This window comes from Microcaecilia unicolor, chromosome 1, assembly GCF_901765095.1.
Source record: "Microcaecilia unicolor chromosome 1, aMicUni1.1, whole genome shotgun sequence".
NCBI lineage: Eukaryota > Metazoa > Chordata > Amphibia > Gymnophiona > Siphonopidae > Microcaecilia > Microcaecilia unicolor.
In genome coordinates, this window is record NC_044031.1 from 270,529,325 (window position 1) to 270,544,245 (window position 14,921).

At 40.7% G+C, this 14,921-nt stretch overlaps 1 protein-coding gene across 5 annotated transcripts in view; it reads left to right on the top strand.

The window, feature by feature from the left end:
• Positions 1-14,921, top strand: part of DNAJC13 (DnaJ heat shock protein family (Hsp40) member C13) — a 542,758-nt gene that overhangs the window by 134,207 nt on the left and 393,630 nt on the right. For all 5 annotated transcript variants that reach the window (XR_003942499.1, XM_030206535.1, XM_030206508.1 and 2 more), the window contains one exon: positions 1,594-1,650. Coding sequence is in view for 4 of the 5 variants with exons in the window: in XM_030206535.1 (XP_030062395.1) it covers positions 1,594-1,650 (57 nt within the window). In the remaining variant the exon portion in view is untranslated. The remainder of the gene's footprint in view (positions 1-1,593; positions 1,651-14,921) is intronic.

The window sequence follows — 14,921 nt, forward strand, 5'->3', positions numbered from 1 at the left end:
AACCACTAGCCCAGTGTTTCCCAAGTCCAATCCTGGAGTACCCCTTGTCAATCAGATTTTCAGGATATCCATAATGAATATGCACGAACTTGATTTGCATACACTGCCTCAATTATATGTAAATCTTTTTCATGCATATTCATTGTGGATATCCTGAAAACCTGACTGACAAGGGGTACTCCAGGACCGGACTTGGGAAACACTGCACTAGGCTATCACTTGCCTTTGATCCAAACATTGAATGTGTGAAAATGTATTGGAAAGTACTAATTTGGGTTATGGAAAGTGTACAGATTGATTGTTTGTTTCTTTATTCCATTATTTAGCCCATCCTCCCGATAATACCCAGAACGGGTCACAGAGTTACATAATGAGTAAACATAAATTAAGCAAATAGGCTTTTATAGCTCTACAGAACACTAATAAATCATCAAGTAATCTTACAGAGGGAGAGACTTTTACACAACCAGGTCATAAATTAAGAATATGCTCGAACAAGCACACTCAAGCTGGAAAGACCTAGCAGAAGGCAAAAGAAAGTGTCTCTCGCTCTTGAGAATGCCACAAACATCCAGGAACATAGATTGGCAACTTATCAGAGGCATATTTTGGTGCCATTCCATAGAAAACCTTAAATGCTGACCACCAGCATTTTAAAGTTTCCTTTCTCAGTTGGAAGCCAATGCAGAGTAAAGGATTGGTGTAATGTGATCTTGCAAGGCCAAGTTTATCAAAAGATCAGCAGCTGCATTCTGAACACCCTGAAGTCTCCTCAGTCTTATGAGGTAATTCAACAATGTTACAATAATCAGTAGGCGAGATCACACAGTCATAAAGCAGCTGAGCAAAATCAGATACAGCAAAATAAGGATGAATCTTACGAAGTTGGTGTAGATAGTAAAAGGAAGAAGAAACCAATTGTGATTTGATTCTCAAAAGTCAATCCAGAATAAGTCCCAAACTACGTATCTGGTCCTTAGCCACTATATCGGAGGGGAGAATGGACAACTGTCGCTACGAATCCAGAAATTACACAGTAAGAATTTTTAAATTAAGATTATATGATAGTTGTGATTTATTCACTTTACTATTTTTATATGATGTCTCAAGTTAAAACGTGCTTGGGATTTTCTTGCTTTATCCTGCCTTTCTCTTTAAGAAAAGCAGAATTATTCAGCCACTCAAGTGGCTGTCATCATTAAATGGTACTAATGCAGAGCATTTTTCCAAAAAACGTAAATGCTTTTCTAGTCATACATAAGACTTCCCGTGCCTGAAGGGGGAGCAGTGAGGGTATGTGTACACAGAGATCATCTGTTAAATGTTTTCCCTTGTAGAGAAGCAGGACGAGCCTTAGATGGCTATGGATTTGGTCTATTTATCTGTGAAATCCTGAAGGACTAACTGATTAAACGTACTGTAGTGTTGAGGCTTGGTGTCTGTAACTGAAAGCGTTTGCATTTTGTGACACATAAGATGCAAAATATGTTTGTAACTGGTATACTGCTGTCTTTTGAAGACCTTTTTACAGACAAGCAAGTTTACTGTGTTTTGGATCTATTTTACACAATTTATGAATGTTCTTACTTCCAGCACCCTTCCATGGCAATTGTAAAAGGAGCTGGTTTGGTTATGAAGGCCATAATTGAGGTGAGCCTTTCTGTTAATTTTTATTAAAGTGGTTCTGCCTTGAAACTTAAAGCTGAAAAGTTTGTGTATTTTCAATGCGACGTCGGTAATTGGGAAACAGAATGAGAGCTGGGCAGACTTTGACGGTCTACGCCCTGATCATGACTGAATAGATAGGGATGGGCTGGAGTGTAAATTTTAAGGGGCTTCGACGTTAGCTTCAGAACTTAGTACAAGAACAGTACTAGGCAGACTTCTACGCTCTGTGCCCTGAGAAAGGCAAGGACAAATCAAACTTGGGTATACATATAAAGCAATACATACCATGTAAAATGAGTTTATCTTGTTGGGCATACTGGATGGACCGAACAGGTTTTTATCTGCCATCATTTACTATGTTAAATGTTAGATAATGAGATCACTTAGGGCCCTGTTTACTAAGCCTCGCTGTAGGCGTGCTAACTTTTTAGCGTGTGCTAATTGTAGAGACACACATAGGAATATAATGGGTGTCTATCATTAGCATGTGCTAAAATGTTAGCACGCCTACAAGTGCAACTTAGTAAACAGGACCTTTAGTTGAATAATGTCTGATGGCTTTTAAGTCTGCTAGGAGCTTCTTATACTAACATGACTAGCAAACGTTTATTGAAAGAGAAGTATTTTTACCAAATTGAACCATTGGATTTAATAAAATAAACTTTCAGTTTTCAAGCACAATCAAGATTAAATCTGAAGGCAAGATTTGACTTTGGTACCTTTATATCCAGAAATGGGAAATCCTGTTGGACAAATGAGCTATTGATCATAAGGGTCAAGATTCCATTGTAGAACTCTGCATTTTTGCTCAGCCTTGGTCATGAAAAGTCAGCTGCCTAATAGATTTTCTAAATGTTAAGCATCCATAGTTATCCCAGTATGTTTATAAACTGTATTGTAAAATTGGATTCTTACAACAAATTACTTTCTTATGCATTATTCTTTGTTATGTATATTATAATATTTATTGTAAGCCACATTGAACTCAAACTTGTTTGGGATAATGTGGGATATAAATGTCACAAATAAATAAAAGCAGCAATGTTAGAACAGGTGCTGCTAATAAGTATATGTCACAGCACATAGTAATTTAAAGAGGGCATGTTCTGAATTGGCCTTCAAAGTGTATATGTATTTCATATTTTAGAGCAATATACATATATCTCACAAACTTTCACTGCATTTATTATTATATTATTTTATTTTTTTGTACCCGGCACTTTCCCACTCATGGCAGGCTCAATGCGGCTTACATGGGGCAATGGAGGGTGACTTGCCCAGGGTCACAAGGAGCTGCCTGTGCCTGAAGTGGGAATTGAACTCAGTTCCTAAGTTCCCCAGGACTAAAGTCCACCACCCTAACCACTAGGCCACTCCTCCACTAACCTGTTCCAGTCATTGGCTGACTTAATTTAGAATACATTATTGAATAGTCCAGTAGTATTACAAAGACATATATTACTATTTTTGCTTAAAATGAGGATAACGCCTCAAAACACCTTAACGCTTACTTACATTTTAGTGTCTTTCACTGGGGTTGTAATATTCATCATTGGTCTAAAAACCTCATGATATTTTTCTTGTTGCTATTCAAATTTATTTTTATTTATAATTATCACTCATTTTTCTAAAAAAATGTTTATTTTCTTCTTAACTTTATACAAAAAACATTCCTTTCCTTTTTTTCAACAATGACTGTATGTATAACTTATTTCATAATAAAAAAGTCGAGCACTTAACTAACACCTGACGGTGGCCAGACCCATTTCACTTCCACGACTTCCTCAGGGGTTGTGCATCGACGTGTGAAAATTTCCAAAGGATGGTGTCATTTATTGCAATGATCACATTTCATCCTGCTTGTTCAGCTAAATGACATGCACATTCACTTTGGTGTCCTGCTTACCCCTTCACTAATACTGAAAGATCAGGTTTCAGCCATTACTGAAATTGCTTTTTTATAGCTACTATATATTCACCTGCTATGACCATTCTAGTAACAACATCCTCTGTGAATAACTCCTTGTGCATTAGTTGTAAGAAGGAAGAGGCTGTCCTACTCTGGTTAGGCCCCTAGAGGGCGCAGTACCCCTAAAATGTCCAGGGAGAAGGGCTGGGTGAGTCTCAAAAAGGGAGCCAGAAAGGGGAGGTATAGCTGGAGGTCGCTAGGACCGGGGAGAGTCCTGGAGGTGGAAACAGGTACAGCCGGTTAAGGGCTGGGTCCTGTTGGGCCAGTGACTACTTAGTACCCCGCCTGAGGGAGAGGGGGAAAAGGAAGAGAGCTGGCAGCTGAAGAAAAGAGCTAGTAGCTGGAGCTGGGAGCTGGAGATCCCCATGTGAAGTACTGGCTGAGCCCTGTTGGCTGGTGATGAACTGTGTGCAAAGCAAGGAAGCTGGCTGGGGTAAGAAGGCCCTAGATAACCAGGTAGTAGAACTGTGTGTTCTGAAGAGATACTGTGTGTCCAGGAACTGAGTAAAAGGCTGTCGGTCTAGAACAGTGAAGAGGAACTGTGGGTCCGGGGACTGAGTTTGTGTCCGGGGACTGTGGGTCCGGGGACTGAGTTTGTGTCCGGGGACTGTGGGTCCGGGGACTGGGTGTCCGGGGACTATATGTCCGGGGACTGAGTTGGTACTGAGCCCAAATGCCTGTGTGAGAGGGCTCAGGGGGAAGAAATCTATGGATAATGAACTGTGCAAGAAGAAATGTTTAAAATGGAAGATTGCACTGAGTAGGAAGAAATGAAATGGTTAAGCTGGAAGAACTGTTGAAGCTGGTAGCTTGTGAAAGTGTTTTAAGCTAAAAGAAGTGTGCCCCAGAGGCTGGAATAAAGTTGGGTATGAAAATAGCCTGATTGGTGAAACCTGACTGTGTTTGCTTTTTGAGAAGCAGGTCACCCTGAGCAGAAAAGGGTGGTAGATTAATTTGCATAAATCTGCATACTGAGAACCAGCTCACCCTGAGTGAAAGAGGGACCTGGGATCCTGAGGTGGGAACTACACCATCTGCACATTAGCCTCATCATTTTCACATAGTGTACTATAAAATAACATTTTGAAGCTATTTTGACACCTTGCCTCAAAAACCTTTTACAATTAGCTACAGGCGAAACTCTGCAAATTACAATTAAATCTAAAATCTTAGGAGTAATATTTGACTTAAGTTGATCCTTTGATGATCATATTACAGCTCTTGTAAAAAAAATAATTTTCGCTTGTGTCAGCTTAGAGCAGTTTGATGTAGTCTTAGTAAGTGCACAAGTGTTACTAAGATTAGATCGAACTGCTCTGACACAAGCGAAAATAAATTTTGGTCAGTTCCATACTGAGAATGACCAAAGGTCCATCAAGTGCAACATCCTTTTTCTAACAGTGTCCAGGTTACAAGTACCTGGCAAGATCCCAAAACAGTACAATATATTTTATGCTACGTATCCTAGAAATAAGCAGTGGAATTTTCCCATTTCCATCTCTGTGCTAGCTGCAGCCTGTGATCACATCACACCTGTTCTACTATCCCAATGAATGAATGAATGAATGTAGGTTTATACTAGTTCCTGATCTGTTGTAGATTTAGATTTAAGTACTAAATTGTCAAGAACCCCACAGTATCTTACACCCTGTATGTTCAGGTATTTTCCTAGTAGAGCCCTTCAATCCTTGCTTGAGAATCGCTTGTGAATTCCATGACCCAGAAAGCAAGACTCGCTGCTGCCAGAAAAAAATAGTCTTGCTCTGCACCCTATTGCTGGGATTTACTCTAAACCTCCTCCCCTGTTATGGTCATTACTCTGTATCTGTTCCTTAATTCACTACAGTGTGTTCTTGTCTTGGCTTTCTTGAGAGGGAATTTGACTACAACTGATTAGTGTGGTAATTGTGTGTGTTGAATTTAGGAGCCTTCTTGACTCAATATACAGTGGGGGAAATAAGTATTTGATCCCTTGCTGATTTTGTAAGTTTGCCCACTGACAAAGACATGAGCAGCCCATAATTGAAGGGTAGGTTATTGGTAACAGTGAGAGATAACACATCACAAATTAAATCCGGAAAATCACATTGTGGAAAGTATATGAATTTATTTGCATTCTGCAGAGGGAAATAAGTATTTGATCCCTCTGGCAAACAAGACCTAATACTTGGTGGCAAAACCCTTGTTGGCAAGCACAGCGGTCAGACGTCTTCTGTAGTTGATGATGAGGTTTGCACACATGTCAGGAGGAATTTTGGTCCACTCCTCTTTGCAGATCATCTCTAAATCATTAAGAGTTCTGGGCTGTCGCTTGGCAACTCGCATCTTCAGCTCCCTCCATAAGTTTTCAATGGGATTAAGGTCTGGTGACTGGCTAGGCCACTCCATTACCCTAATGTGCTTCTTCCTGAGCCACTCCTTTGTTGCCTTGGCTGTATGTTTTGGGTCATTGTTGTGCTGGAAGACCCAGCCACGACCCATTTTTAAGGCCCTGGCGGAGGGAAGGAGGTTGTCACTCAGAATTGTACGGTACATGGCCCCATCCATTCTCCCATTGATGCGGTGAAGTAGTCCTGTGCCCTTAGCAGAGAAACACCCCCAAAACATAACATTTCCACCTCCATGCTTGACAGTGGGGACGGTGTTCTTTGGGTCATAGGCAGCATTTCTCTTCCTCCAAACACGGCGAGTTGAGTTCATGCCAAAGAGCTCAATTTTTGTCTCATCTGACCACAGCACCTTCTCCCAATCACTCTCGGCATCATCCAGGTGTTCACTGGCAAACTTCAGACGGGCCGTCACATGTGCCTTCCGGAGCAGGGGGACCTTGCGGGCACTGCAGGATTGCAATCCGTTATGTCGTAATGTGTTACCAATGGTTTTCGTGGTGACAGTGGTCCCAGCTGCCTTGAGATCATTGACAAGTTCCCCCCTTGTAGTTGTAGGCTGATTTCTAACCTTCCTCATGATCAAGGATACCCCACGAGGTGAGATTTTGCGTGGAGCCCCAGATCTTTGTCGATTGACAGTCATTTTGTACTTCTTCCATTTTCTTACTATGGCACCAACAGTTGTCTCCTTCTCGCCCAGCGTCTTACTGATGGTTTTGTAGCCCATTCCAGCCTTGTGCAGGTGTATGATCTTGTCCCTGACATCCTTAGACAGCTCCTTGCTCTTGGCCATTTTGTAGAGGTTAGAGTCTGACTGATTCACTGAGTCTGTGGACAGGTGTCTTTCATACAGGTGACCATTGCCGACAGCTGTCTGTCATGCAGGTAACGAGTTGATTTGGAGCATCTACCTGGTCTGTAGGGGCCAGATCTCTTACTGGTTGGTGGGGGATCAAATACTTATTTCCCTCTGCAGAATGCAAATAAATTCATATACTTTCCACAATGTGATTTTCCGGATTTAATTTGTGATGTGCTATCTCTCACTGTTACCAATAACCTACCCTTCAATTATGGGCTGCTCATGTCTTTGTCAGTGGGCAAACTTACAAAATCAGCAAGGGATCAAATACTTATTTCCCCCACTGTATAAGTTCCCCTTCATGTTAATATGTTGTACAGAAGGGGAGGGTCTTAAGATCTTGTACATGAGCACTGTAGTACCCTCTTGGATGGAAGGGGTAGCTCGATATACTCAAGAAGTCCAAATTTTTACCCTGAGCTCATACTTTCTGTCAAGGAAAATGAGCATTTTAACCTATTACCCATTCAGTCTGGAGGAACAGAGATCCTCAACTGGAGACTTTGTCCTTTCATGGAAAAAGATGGGAGTACAGTTGCCACCTCATGTTCAGAAGCTTCCACACAGTTCTATAAAGAGGACTCCAAGTGCTCAGACGTCATGTTCAGAAAACCTTTCTGTGAGGGAAGTTTGGGTCTCACTAGCAGACAGTTTGGTGGTCTAGACCTCAGTGGAAATCAATGCCTTCTTGCAGCTTCAGGTCTAGTTCACTACACATAAGCATCAAGGCAGCCAGCACTGTCAGTGTACTTCATGTTCTGGTGTTGATGTTGCAGCTTCAGGCAGTGAATGAAGCTAAAGAATTGGAGCCTACTTCAATGACAGTGCTGGGAATTGAACCAGGCACTGACACAATGTACTCTGAATCCTTATCTACATATCCTTCTAAAGGACTGCTGGGATTGAGACACTGTGAACTACAGCATGAGTCTGTATTATCCTCTTGCTTCACCTGAGTTGGATCAATGGCTTGAACTAGAACTCTTGGAGGCTACTGCCTCCACATGGGGGTACTTTGATGGAGTGATGGCAGCTCCCAGCATCATGCTCTGAGGACTGATTTAGAAGTTTCTTAGCCTCTGTTCAGTGCCAGAATCTTTTCTTTAGACAGTGCGTCATTGATGGATAGTACCGATGCCCTCTAGTGATATTTCTCACAACAAAGCTAGAGTGATGCGTCACAAAAACTCATTTTAAAAAATGCATGTGAAATAGAAGAGCCCTCAGATTCAATTCATCCATGCAGTGGCTTGTTTTAGAATAACCGCTATTTCGGGTTTCTTACTTCCTTTCATCAGTCATACACCATGTGACAAAATAAAACAAGTGATTCAGATTCACACTTAAAAGTCCAAAAATTATACGCTTTTAACAAATAAATGTTCAAAAATCTCAAAGAACTTATCTGCTGAAAAACACTGCTTTCAAGTGGTGGTAAGTAACTTCTGATTCTTCATCTCAATACCATCTGTAACAAAAGTCCCCCCCCCCCCCCCCCCCCCATGACAACGCCACAGGTTTCGTCTATTGCGACTACTTCAGGGACTCAGGTGGGTCTGCAAGTTCCACTCACTTATACACAAAGAGCGCCCGACAATGGACACCCCTAACTACGGACTCCAACCAAAGCTCCATAGAAGGAATGTTGCCTGCAAATGATGTCAGACCAAAATTTTATTAATTTGGCAGTGAAATGCAACAGCAAAGATGTAATTGCAAATAAAAATGAAAATATAGCATTTGTAAAATGGATTACTAAATGCACAATGCTTAACCATAAAAAATATATACTAATTTACATTAAAATGGGTTGGTAGCCATGTTAGTCCACTCTTAAAGGTTATAAATAGAAATCTAAAGGGGAACATAGTCACCTTTACTTTCTGACAATCTGCCAGAAGAACAACATCATTCCCAAAGAACTCGAGATCAAAATTCCTTACAATTCTGACTACGTAGACAAACTCTGCAAATGCTCTAGTCAGAAACTAAGAAATTAAATTATACATCAACTTTACAAAAAGAAGAAAATGATAAAACCACCAAAAGAAGAAATCATAAGGAATATGCAGGAACTAAATTCCTACCGTATGAGCCAATTGAAGGACCTGCAAGAAATCCAAGCAAATTAAAAAAAAAATATGTATGTGTGTGTATATATATATATATATATGTATGTATGTGTGTGTGTGTGTGCGTGCGTGTGTATATCTACCTATCTATATATCTATATTTATATTTATATATATATATATATATATATATATGTATGTATGTATGTGTGTGTGCGTGCGTGTGTATATCTACCTATCTATATATCTATATTTATATATATATATATATATATATATATATCGTATTTTTTGGACTATAAGACGCACCGGACCATAAGACGCACCTAGGTTTTAGAGGAGGGAAATAGGAAAAATTTTTTTTCCTTTTTCCCAACTCTAAAACCTAGGTGCTCCGGTGCGTCTTGTCCGAATCCCTCCCTCCCTCCAAGTTCGGGATCGCCCTCCCCCCGGCCCTGTCACCAGTTCTCCCTACTCACGCGATCTTCCCTGGTGGTCTAGTGACGTCGGGGCAGGAAAGAGCTTCCTCTTTCCTGCCCAGCGCGCTGCTCTCCATCCTCCTGTATGCATTGCTGCCTGATGGTCTCGGCGAGATTCAAAATGGCCGCCGAGAACTGAAGTCTCGGCGGCCATTTTGAATCTCGCCGAGACCGTCAGGCTGCATACAGGAGGCTTTCCCAAAGTTGTTGAAAGTAGACAGTAAAACAGATACAACCTGAGAGGCTAGAATGATTAGAGTACGTGTTCAGTTGTTATCACCTGACTAACTGAAAGTGCAATAAGCCAATACATTTTTGTTCCTTTATTAAATTAAAAATAAATGTGGTGATTAACTGGATATCCAAACTTCTGCATATGCAACATTCAATTGTAATTTTTTTTCAGTGTGTTAAAAGCAGCAAATATATAGTAATTATGCATTAATGTTTGCACCATATTGATGTTTTTGTTCATTGAAGCATACAGTTTGACCTGGGGTGCTTAAAAATTTGCTTAGAAATATATATACTTCTCCCAATGTATTTGGAGTTTCCGATCAGATACCGCATTCAATTCAAGCTTCTCCTTCTTACCTACAATTGCACTCAGTCTGCTGCCCCTCACTATCTTTCTACCCTCATCTCCCCTTACGTTCCCGGCCGTAACCTCTGTTCACAGGATAAATCCCTCCTCTCAGTACCCTTCTCCACCACCGCCAACTCCAGGCTCCGCTCATTTTGCCTCGCCTCACCCTATGCTTGGAACAACCTTCCTGAGCCCTTACGCCAAGCCCCCTCCCTGCCCATCTTCAAGTCTTTGCTTAAAGCCCACCTCTTCAATGCTGCGTTTGGCACCTAACCCTTACCGTTCAGTGAATCCAGACTGCCCCAACTTGACTGCCCCTATCAGACCGACCGTTGACTTGTCTATTAGATTGTAAGCTCTTTGAGCAGGGACTGTCTCTCTTTGTTAAATTGTACAGCGCTGCGTAACCCTAGTAACGCTCTAGAAATGTTAAGTAGTAGTAGTAGGTGGTCTTATACTTGAGGCCACAATATTCTGGGTAATGGAGATTTAGGTACGAACGAGCTGATCTATGAGAATTCCTAGGTGGCAAGTTGATAAGGGTGTCCATATAAGCTGGGGCTTCACCGTAGATGATTTTATGTACCAGAGTGCAAATTTTAAAAGTGATCCGGTCCTTAACAGGAAGCCAGTGCAGTTTCACACACAGTGGTCTTGAACTTTTGAATCTTGATTTACCATAAATAAGCCTTGCAACTGTATTCTGGGTAGTGTGTAGTTTTTTTAGAAGCATATCTTTGCACCCAGCATATATTCCATTGCAGTAATCAAGGCGGCTTATGACTAGTGATTGAACTAATTTGCGAAATACTTCTCTAGGAAAATAAGGTTTTATACGTTTTAGTTTCCAAAGAGAGAAGAACATTTGTCTGGTTGTAGAGTTCGTTTGTTGCTCCAGTGTTAAGTTTCTATCAACAATCACTCCTAATATTTTTAGTGTCTCAGAGATTGGTAAGGCAGGCTCAGGAGTGATTAATGTTGGGGTCGTGAATCTGTTATAGGGAGAGGAGAGTATAAGGCAATGAGTTTTCTCAGTATTGAGTTTGAATTTAAATGAGTTGGCCCAATCTTGCATGGTGTGCAATCCAAGTCTTATTTCATTGGTTATTTCGCTTAGGTCTTTTTTAAAAGGAATAAAGATTGTGATGTCATCTGCATAAATAAACGGTTTGAGATCAAGTTTGGAAAGGGCTGTGGCCAGAGGAATCAACATTATGTTGAAGAGAGTTGGCGAAAGTGGGGAGCCTTGTGGCACACCACAGTCTGCCTTCCAAAGAGGTGATAAGCTTGAGCTGGAGATCACTTGGTAGGTTCTTGAGGTTAAAAAAACCTTTCAACCATGCTAATACATTTCCACTGGCTCCAAAGTAATCGAGGAGCTGCAGTAGGATGTTATGATTCAACATGTCAAAAGCGCTAGACATGTCGAATTGTAAAAGTGGAATACTCTTTCCTACAGCTATTTCCCTTTTAAAGTTGGACAGTAGTGTGACAAGCATGGACTCAGTACTATGGAGCGGATGGAATCCTTACTGAGACACGCAAAATATTGAACTTGTCCAAATACTCGTTGAGTTGTTTGTTCATCATACACTCCAGTAATTTCACGAAAAGTGGAATAGATGCAATCGGCCGATAGCTGGTAAGATCATGGCTTTTTTTCTTGGCATCTTTGGGAATTGGGGTGAGTAAGATGTTTCCATAGTTTACAGGGAACTTTCCATTACCAAGCATGAAGTTAAAATGTTGCGTCAGATCAGTAAGGAAGCAGGTAGGGGCACATTGGAGTAAGTAGTTTGGGCAAATATCTAGTTTGCAAAATTTCCTTGAAAATCTGCGGAACTCTTGCGTGACAGAATCAACAGAAAGAGGTGTGAAGTGTGAAAATGATCGGTCAACTGGGTGCTCTCCTGTTCCCGGATCCAGGCCACTGATAAAATCACTAACACTTGAATTGTTCTGAGGTAGGGAACTCTAATTTTATGAGTTTTTCTTTGAAAAACGTGGCCCGCTTTGTAGCAGATGGGATATCTTTACTGGTAGATGTGAGCACAGTAGGATCCGTTAATTTGTGAACAAAAAGGTAGAGTTTTTTCATGTCATTGTAATCCGGGCCTATTTTTGTTTTATAGTAGAGTTTTTTAGATTGTATAATTGCATATTTGTACGTTCTCTGAGATTGCTTCCATACATTGAGGTGATGAGTGTCCTGGTGCTTTCTCCAGGCCCTTTCTAGTCTTCTGCTGTTGGTTTTGAGTTTTCTGAGATCATCATTAAACCATGCGGCAGCAACGTTCCTTTTGGTTGTCCTTGTTCTGAAGTGAAGAATCGGAAGTTACCACCACTTGAAAGCAATGTTTTTCAGCAGATAAGTTCTTTGGCATTTTTGAACATTATTAGTTATAAGTGTATAATTTTTGGACTGTTATGCGTGAATTTGAATCACTTGTTTCATTTTGTCACATAGAATATTTGTGATTTATCACGCTAGCTTTGTTGTGAGATTTATTGCAATCTACTGGAGTATTTTTGGGGATATTATAATATTGTTTGCTCTAGCGATGTTTCACAAAGGGTGACGTATTCTTTGATGCATCCCCTGCTGATATGCCTTTATTAAACTTAATTGAACCATAGAGCTGTCTTTTTGCATTTTTCATGGCCACTAAGTCCTCTAGGGCTTATGACACTTAAGAAATCACGAATGGGCCAAAGACAGGTCAGATATCAGTTAGATGTATCAGTAGCAGACCTGATCTTGGTGCACTGCCCATACTAACTGAAGCCACGGGGGACTCTTTTTCTTTTTTTTTTTTTTTCTGAAAAATTAATGAAAAGTGGCCACAGTGAAATCAAATGGCTCTATATTCCAAAGTTGGACTGGCATAGGTTACAATTGCACAAAAATTTTAAGAAACTTAAACTGAAAATTGATCTAGGGTTAACCAGATGGAGGAAGGAAACTGAGGCAATCAAATATATACACACAATAGAAAAAACAAAGATTGTGTTTCAGACACATGCAAATAGCTTCATAGAATAAAAGCAAGAATAAAAAAACACATGGGCTTTATGACAACACCAGCATGCTAAGTCCTGTCTTGTTGGACTACACTGCTGAAACATTTTGTAAATTTCAAGAACTAGTAACATTTTTCAGTGCATTGAGCTCTGTCAATCACCACCACCTATCAGAGAGGACTTCATAACCTGCTTGTCTTCTGAGAAAGTCTGTTCACACTACTCAGAATAAACCCAGATATTAAACTTTCACTCAGTCTTCAGATTTATGTTCTGCAGTTTTAAAAGTTTGGAATTGATTGCGATGAATACAATAATTAACAAGGTAGAAATACAATAATAAACTCACAGCATTGTGGCCATAGAATGTATCAAAAAGGGTGTTTTACACAATTACAATAAATATAGAATGAATACACAGTGAAATAAGCCTACAAGGCAACATGATTTCAGATGTATTGAAACAACATATTGGAAACATGTTGGCTAGGGTAAGCAGAAGTCTAAGGATGCTAGGTTAGGAGTCGCAGGAGGAGACAGGTCTCCAGGTGTTCCTGAAACTCTTGTGACTTGAATTTTGCCCCTGATCCCAAGAGTCTCACTCACCTGCTTCTCAACTCTTCCATTGCCCACACTTGCCAATGTAATGAGCTGTTTTTACTTCAAATTTTCCTGCATGAATTGTACTCTTGATGTAATAAGGCTTTTAGCACAGAGAAATCTGCAGTAAAACCACCATGCTAAAGGGTAGCACGATCAGCATGCAAAAGGCTTGTATGCTGAATAGGAAATGGCTCCTGATGTTAAAAAACAAACAAAAAAGAGGTAGGCAGCTAAGCTTTGGCATAATTGTTTTACTTTTATTATAACCCTGAACTGTTGTATTCTAGTACAGTCAACAGTGGTTCCTACTAGCCTAGATGGGCTCCAAATACCTTCTCGTTCCACATCCCCAACTCATCTTTTGGTTGAGAGGCAGGAGCAATGCCTCCACTGCTACTATTTTGAAAAATGGTTCTTGACCTTTAGTAGTATTTCTGATAGGGTCAGCTACCACCATTTTTCACAATTTTGGCATAGGGAGAGGCCACTAGATACTTCTGTGATACCTGGGAAATATCAGAGAGGTGTCTAGTGAGGGTGCCACAGCTTTGGAGGCTATCTGGTTGAGAGCTTTCCTGTGCCTAGGTGCTCTGGAGCAGATAGAGAGAGTCTCTCTCCCCCGCCACACATTTTCTTTTTTTTCAGATCCCAAAATGTGTTATAAAAGAAAATTGCCCCATCCTCTATTACAAAAAAAACAACAACATACTGTTAACTAGTTCCCCCCCCCCCCCCCCACCTCCTTCAAGCACCCTAGGAGCACCATTCTAAGAGGGGAAAGGAGTAATTCCTAGTTGGTTCTACCCCAGTGATGTCATTTTCCAAAGTGGTGCTGCCTGGCTAATAGCAGTGGTCTCAGTACAACTGCTAGCCTTGACCTCTAATAATAATACTGAGAGATTACCGCTAGAGGGGAGGCAGCACCATTTTGAAAGGTGATACTGATGGGCATGAACAGATCACTCCAGTCTCAAATTGGACTGCCAAATGTGCCTCCCATTGTGGACGAGGGGCCAGTGGAGTTGTGTTTTTTGTTTTGTTTTTTAAATAGGGATGGGGATTTGTTGGGGGAGAGGCAGTTTTTAATATCACATTTTGAGACCAAGTTTGGGGGGAGGGGAGTAGAATTTTTCACCACTAGGCCACCTGGGAGTTTGGCTCAAGGAAAGGAAATTTCTTACTTTAAACTTGACAGCTCCTTTAAGTTCCTCTCTAGAAGCATTGGTTTACAGGTGATATTCCTGGGGAAAAGTTTCTGTCTCTGGAGATTT